At 48.2% G+C, this 7,500-nt stretch overlaps 1 protein-coding gene across 1 annotated transcript in view; it reads left to right on the top strand.

Annotated features, from left to right (window-relative positions):
* LOC122248052 (cytosolic carboxypeptidase 6) overlaps positions 1-7,500 on the top strand; it is a 66,379-nt gene that overhangs the window by 20,284 nt on the left and 38,595 nt on the right. Inside the window, exon 4 of the mRNA XM_086553717.1 lies at positions 5,820-5,944. Coding sequence (XP_086409843.1) covers positions 5,820-5,944 — 125 coding nt within the window. The remainder of the gene's footprint in view (positions 1-5,819; positions 5,945-7,500) is intronic.

Below are 7,500 nucleotides of genomic sequence, written 5' to 3'. Positions count from 1 at the left end.
GTCTGTTTATTCGTCTGGCTCTCTATCTCTCTATCTATCTATTTATCTATCTATATTTCTATATATCTCTCCTCTCACCTGACTATCTATCTGTCTGCTCACCTATCGATATATATATTTACCTATCTATCTGCCTGTCTGCCTACCTGTATATGTATATAACCAAAAGAAAATATACACATAACACCATCCTAGATCACCATACGGCTACGAGACACCATACTGCAGTCAGATAAGCATCACACTGTACCTATAGTGTCGAGGCGTTTTCCCCTCATCAGTATGCCAGGGAGGGAAGGAAGGAGGAGAGGGAGGGGGTCTGAGGGAGGCAGGGAAGGAAGAGGGGGAGGGAGGGGGAAGGGAAGAGGGAAGAGGAAAGGGAGGGGTTGGAGGAAGAGGGAAGGGAGATGGGAGGGGGCGGAGACAGGGAAGGGAGGGAGGGGTTGGAGGAAGAGGGGAAGGGAAAAGGGGAGGGAGTGGAGGAGAAAGGGAAGGAGGAAGGTGTTGGAGGAAGAGGGATGGGAGGGGGGAGGGGGTGGAGGAGACAGGGAAGAGGGAAGGGGAGATAGAAATTCGGGGGGATGAGGTGAGAGGGGGAGGGGTTGTAGAAGAGGCGGGGTTGAAAGGGGGAGAGAGATCCCTAAGGAGGGAGGTGGGGGTTTCATGGGGGTGTAATAGAAGAGGAAGAAGGGGGTTGAAATGGGGTGGAGGAGGGAACTCGAGATCGTAGCGAAAGGGTTAGACAAGATGGGAGGAGGTTGGAAGGGGTCGTACAGAAGATGATGAGAGAAATCGCAAGGGGGGGAGGAGGGGTAGAGGAGGGGGGGTTAGAAGTGGAGAGGGAGTCAAACGGGAATCTTGTAGGGGAGGGGATGAGGGGGAGTGGATGGAGACTCGGAGAGGGGGTTTGAGTGGGTATGGGGGAGGGGGGGGTGTGGAGGGAGTCGGCGCGCCCCGCATATTCTCGCGAAGTAAATTATCGCAGCATAAGTCAACGCTCGATTTATGACCAAAGTTCAGATCCCCGAACTCTTATGGCAGGAAGTTATGGTGGAGGGCCGAGATCTCTCTCTCTCTCTCTCTCTCTCTTACTCTCTTTCTCTCTCTCCCTCTCTGGATCTCACTCTCTCCTTCCCTCTCCTCTCTCTCTCTCTCTCTCTCTCTCTCATCCTCTCATCTCTCTCCGCTCATCTCTCTCCTCACTCCACGGTGATCTCTCCACTCTCTCTCTCTCTCCTCATCTCCTCACTCTCTCCCCTGCCTCTCTCTCTCTCTCTCTCTCTCTCTCTCTGGATCTCACTCTCTAAATCTCTCTCTCTTCCACTCCCCTTCCCCTTACTTCCCTTCCTTCCGAACCCCTTTCCCCGCCTTAACCTCTCCCTCTCCCTTCTTTCCCTCTCTTCCCCCTTCCTCCCCTTCCCCTCATCCACCTCTTCCCCCATTCCTCCTTCCTTTTCCTTCCCCTTCTTACCTCCTTTCCCGCCTCCCCCCCTACTTCCCCCACCTACCTCCCTTCCCCCATTCCCTCCCTCCTTTTCCTACCTCCCTTCCCCCATTCCTCATCCTTCCCCTTACTTCCCCCTTCCCCCTCCCTCCCCTTCCTATCTCCCTTCCCCCATTCCCTCTTTCCCTTCCCTCTCTCCTTCCTCCTCCCCTCCTCCCTCCCTTCCTCCATTTCCTCCCTCCCCTTCCTACCTCCCTTCCCCCATTCCTCCTCCTTCCCCTTCCTCCCCCCTTCCCCCTCCCTGCCCTTCCTATCTCCCTTCCCCCATTCCCTCCTTCCCCTCCCTCCCTCCTTCCTCCTCCCCTCCTCCTCCCTCCCCTTCCTACCTCCCTTCCTCCATCCTCCTCCATCCCCTTCCTACCTCCCTTCCCCCCTTCTCCCCCCTCTTTCCCCTTCCAACCTCCCTTCCCCAATTCCCTCCCTCCCATTCCTCCCCCCATCCCCCTCCATCCCCTTCCTACCTCCCTTCCTCCTTCCCCCCCCCAATTCCCTTCCCCAATTCCCTCCATCCCCTTCCTCCATTCCCTCCCTCCCCTTCCTACCTCCCTTCCTCCTTCCCCCTCCTTCCATCCCCTTCTCCCCCCTCCCTCTCCTTCCTACCTCCCTCCCCCATTCCCTCCTCCCCCTTCCTCCTCCCTTCCCACCCCCCACCCTCCTCCCCCTTCCTTCGCTAATTCAATCGTCGTTGTCCCCCGATTGTGAGGAAGCATCGGCACTCGGATCCGCCCGAATCAATTACTCAAAAAATAGAAAATTGAAAAAAAGGAAAAATTGAAAAGAAAAGAAAAAAACAGAAGAAAGAGGAGAAAAAGGCGGAAAAAGAAAGAAAGAACGAGAAAGGGGGGGGGAGGAAGAAAGGAAAGGAAAGGGGAAAACAGAATAAAATAAGGAGATGTAGAAGAAAGAGGAAGTACAGGAAAAGAAGGCAGAAGAAAATGAAGGCGGATAAGAAGAATAAAAAGAAAGTAGAGAAGAAGGGAAAGAGTAAAGATGAATACGAGAGTTGATGAAGAGAGGATAAAAAAAGGATAAATAAACGCAAAAGTTATATCTATAAAAAACGGATAAAGGACATGGAATGGACATTATGAAGAATAATAAAATGACCCAAAATAATGAGAAAAAACATCCAAATATGATTTAAAATACAATGAAAAAAATAATTACTTAATATAAAGTATATACGCAAAGTTTACAGTAAAATCAATATCAAATCCACCATCTCTTGTTCAGTGCTAATTTGAGATTGCAATTTCAAATGAGATTGCAATTGCAAATCATGAGATTAAAAAGTTTCGCATGTCTTCATCTCTCTCCATTCATAATTTTGATGGTGATTGCGTTGAGCATCACCACTGGAACTGCAGTAACCAGTTTGCATTTGTCTTTGCTGTTTTTGTTGTCTTTGTATAACTGTGTGATTGTATTTGTTATGCGATCGTGTGTGATGGTATGTGATTGTGTAAGTGTGTGTCATTTTTTTATGTGTATGTGTGTGTAAGTCTTTTTACTTGCGTGTGTGTGTATTTATGCCTGATTTTTTACTTGCGTGTGTGTATGTATTTATGCCTGATTTTTTTGTTTTGTGTGTGTTTGCACGTACATACATCCATGTATACCCATACGTGTACGAATACGAAGTTTGCCTGTCTGTCCACCTACGCATACATATGTGCGCGTATGTGTCTTTAATGATAACGCTGAACACGGGATACATACACATGACGGCGCCCGAGCCTTATTGACTTTGGCAATTGCTGGAGCGAGAGGGTTTGGCCAGCTATTACACATAACTCGATTACCATGTTAATAGAAAAGCGCAGCCAGCCACTTTTTACTTTTACAAATTTATTGCAGCTCCTGATCGGTCGGGGCCTCGTGGGGAGAGGGAGGGGGAGGGGTGTGTGGGAGGGAGAGGGAGAGGGGGGGGGGGGGGGGAGGGAGAGGGTAGGGTGAGAAGATGGGAGAGAGGGGGAGGATGGAGAAGGGAGGAGGGTAGGTCGGGAGTGATGGGAGGGGGGAGGAGGTTAGAGAGGATGGACCATGAGGGGAGTTGGTGAGGGAGGAGGTTAGATAGGGGACGGGGGAGTTGGGTGGGGGGTAAGGGAGGATGTGTGGTGGGGGTAAGGGAGGGAGGGAAGGGGGAGATGAGGGAGGGAGTGTGGTGGGGAGGGAGGGGGGGAGTTGGATGGGGGTAAGGGAGGGAGTGTGGTGGGAGTAAGGGAGGGAGTTGGGTGGAGGTAAGGGAGGGAGTGTGGTTAGGGTAAGGGAAGGAGTGGGGGTAAGGGAGAGTTTTGGGAGGGGGGTAAAGGAGGGAGTTGGGTGGGGTAAGAGAGAGGGGGCTGATGGGGAGGAGGTAAAGTGGGTAGGAAAGAGGAGTAGGGGATTGGTAGTAGGTAAGGGGAGGGGTAAGGAGATAGGGAGGGGACCAGTAGCAGGTAAGATATAAGGGGTTATGGGGAGGCGGAGAGGAGGAGGAGGAGGAGGAGAGAGAAGGAGGAGGAGGGAGAGAGAGAGGAGGAGGAGAGAGAAGGAGGAGGAGGGAGAGAAAGAGGAGGAGGAGGAGGAGAGAGAGAGGAGGAGGAGAGAGAAGGAGGAGGAGGGAGAGAGAGAGGGGGAGGAGGAGGCGGGGTAGGAAGGGATGGGTTAGGGATAGGAAAAGAGAGGAGAGAGTTAGGGAGACCGGCAGGGGAAGAGGAGAGATAGGGGAATGGGAAGGTCAAAGGGGAAAGGATTAGAGGGGAAAAGAGGAAAAAGAGAAATTGATAAAAAAAAAAAATTGGCAGAAGAAAAAATAGAAAGAGTAGAGAGTGATAGAAAGGAATATGGCCGAGAGATGCTGTACGAAGGGAAATGAGAGAGTGATGTGGGAGAGGGGAATAAATGAGGGGAAAGAGCAGATGGAAAAGAATAATGTAGAATGAAGAGGGGATGGGATAGAGAGAGAATAGAGAAAGAATATTTTTTCTTTTTGTTTCTAATAAAAGATGCAGAGCAAGGAGATAAAAAGAGGGAGAAGAAGGGAAGGGAAGAAAAAGATGAAAGAAGATGCAGGAAGATGAAAGGAGGAGGAGGAGGAGGAGGAGGAAGACGAAGACTTTGGTTGATGGATAGAAGGGCTTCCGTTCTAGCGCCTAAATGTGTGTATGTGTGTGTTTGTGTGTGTGTGTGTGTGTGTGTGTGTGTGTTTGTGTTTATGTGTATGTGTGTGTGTTTGTGTTTGTGTATGTGTGTTTGTGTGTGGGTGGGAGGTTGGTATTTATATTTATGTGTCTGTGCCTGTATGTGTGTATGTTTGTGTGTGTGTGTCTGTGGGTGTGGGTGCGTGCAAGTATTTATGTGTATATATATATGTGTGGGCGTGCGCTATCATTTACGTGTGTGTATGTATGTATGTGAGTGAGTGAGTGAGTGTGTGAGGTGCGCCAGCCAAGGGAATGCAATAAAAGATAGCGGAGATGTGATGATGGGAAGAGAACGTGATATAACTGAACTGAAAGATGGCGTGATATTACTTGAACGTGAGGTGTGTTCTGGCTTCGTTTTCTTTCAGTACGTATGTATGTTTTTTTTCTTTCTGACTTTCTTTTTTTTCTTTTTGGTATGAGAGGGGCAGAATGATAATACTGAGGAATGGAAGGATATGTATATGTCAGTCTGTGTGTGTCTGTTTGCGTGTTTTCCTGTGCGTCTGTTCACTTTTTTATGTGATTGTGTGTATATACTTGTAGATATTTTTACATATCAATATGTATTTCTCTTTATATATCTATTTCATCACATGTTTGGCTGTTTATCTATTTTTTTTATTCTATTCCTCTCACTTTCTTCCTATCTATCTATCTATCTATATCTATCTATCTATCTATCTATCTATCTATCTATCTATCTATCTATCTATATATATATCTATATAAAAAAATATATATATATATATATATATAGACTCTACCAACCATCAGTTATATATCTATACATATATATTATATATATAATATATATATAATATATATATATCTTAATATATATATATATATATAAAAATCGTGTATATATATATATTATATATATATACATATATATATATATATATATATATATATATCCATATCCATCATTCTCTCTCTATCTATCTCAAAGTATCTCTCCCCCTCTCCCCCTCTCCCCCTCCCCTTCTCTCTTCCTCTCCCCCCCCCTCTCCTCCTTCTCCTCTACCGCATCCACTCCGCCCCACGTCTCCTCTCCCCCAAGCCCGAGATTATTATCCTCAAAATACACACTAATCCCCACTCCCCCCCCCCTTCTCCCCCTCCAGGAAACCTAGGCCGCATAGACTTCATCGCAGAGTATGACTACGACCTGTTCATCCGCCCGGACACCTGTAACCCGCGCTATCGACTCTGGTTCAACTTCACGGTAGACAATGCCAAGGCGGATCAGGTGAGGCGTGGGGCGTGGGTTGAGGGGAGGCGTGGGGCGTGGGTTGAGGGGAGGGGTGGGGCGTGGGTTGAGGGGAGGCGTGGGGCGTGGGTTGAGGGGAGGCGTGGGGCGTGGGTTGAGGGGAGGCGTGGGGCGTGGGTTGAGGGGAGGCGTGGGGCGGGGGTTGAGGGGGGGGCGGGGGGGGGGGGTGGGGCGTGGTTGAGGGGAAGCGTGGGGTTCCGTGGGTTGGAGAGGGAGGCTTGGGCGTGGGTTGCGGAGTGTAGAGGCGTGGGGCGGGGGTTGAGGGGAGGCGTGGGGCGGGGGTTGAGGGGGAGGCGTGGGGCGTGGGTTGAGGGGAGGCGTGGGGTTTGGATTGAGGGGGAGGCGTGGGGCGTGGGTTGAGGGGAGGCGTGGGGCGGGGGTTGAGGGGAGGCGTGGGGCGGGGGTTGAGGGGGAGGCGTGGGGCGTGGGTTGAGGGGAGTCGTGGGTTGATGTGAGGTTCTGGGTTGAGGTCAGTCATGTATCAAGATGACTCATGGGCTGGGGTGAGTCATCCGCTAAGGTCAGTCCTGTGTTAAGGTGAGTCATCGGTTGGAGTGCGTCGTTATTATGTTGTTTCGTTGACTCATGGTTGGGCGGGTTACTTATTGTTTGTTTATGTTTTTTTTTTTTGTTTTTTTTATATACATATATATATATATATATATATTAAAAAATATATATATATATATATATATATATATATATGTATATATATATGTATATATATATATATATATATATATATATATATATATATATATATATACATATACATGTGTGTATGTGTGTGTGTGTGTGTGTGTGTGCGTGTGTGTGTGCGTGTGTGTGTGTGTGTGTGTTTGTATGTGTCATTAATATCCGGAAACTATAGATACAAATAGACAGGTAGATAGATATATAGATAGACAGATCGATCAAATAAATAGACATATATAAAATTACATAGATAGACAGATAGGTAGGTAGATAAACAGACCGAAAAATAAATAGATTTGTCAAATAGATTAAGGGAGAGAGAGAGAGAGATAAACAGACAGACGGGCAGGTACTGTGGCATATAAACACTTCAACAGACAGAGTGCATTGACTGACCGCTATATACACAGACACATAATGAGAGAAAGATGTTAGGAAAGGGGAGTAGGGGCAGGAGAAGGGAGAAGGAGAGGGTAGAGGAGAAGAAGGAGGAGGAAGAGAGAGAGCAGGGGAGAGGGAGATAGAAATGAGGGAGAAACAGAGGGAAGATTTGAAGAAGGAGGGAAGAAAAGAGAGAAATAAGGGAGGAAAGGGGTAGAGAGAGGGGGAAGGGGAATGAGGAAGGGGAGGAGGAGGGAGAAAAGAAGAAATGGGGGAGAAAAAAAGATAAAGGGATGGAGAAAAAGAGAAGGGGTGGAGAGAAGGGGTGGGGAGAAGAAAGGGCAAAAACGAGTAGGGAGAAAGAAGAGAATGGAAAAGAAAGGAGTGAGGGAGAAATGGGAGGGGTAAGGGAAATGGAGAAAGAAAGGGGATAAGGGGAGGGAAGAACGGAGAAGGTA

The sequence above is a fragment of the Penaeus japonicus genome, unplaced genomic scaffold (genome assembly GCF_977035675.1).
Source record: "Penaeus japonicus unplaced genomic scaffold, GWHDUDI00000001_assembly GWHDUDI00000028, whole genome shotgun sequence".
Taxonomy (NCBI): Eukaryota; Metazoa; Arthropoda; class Malacostraca; order Decapoda; family Penaeidae; genus Penaeus; species Penaeus japonicus.
The sequence above is the reverse complement of the archived record's forward strand: the minus strand, read 5'-3'. Positions and strand labels throughout refer to the sequence as shown.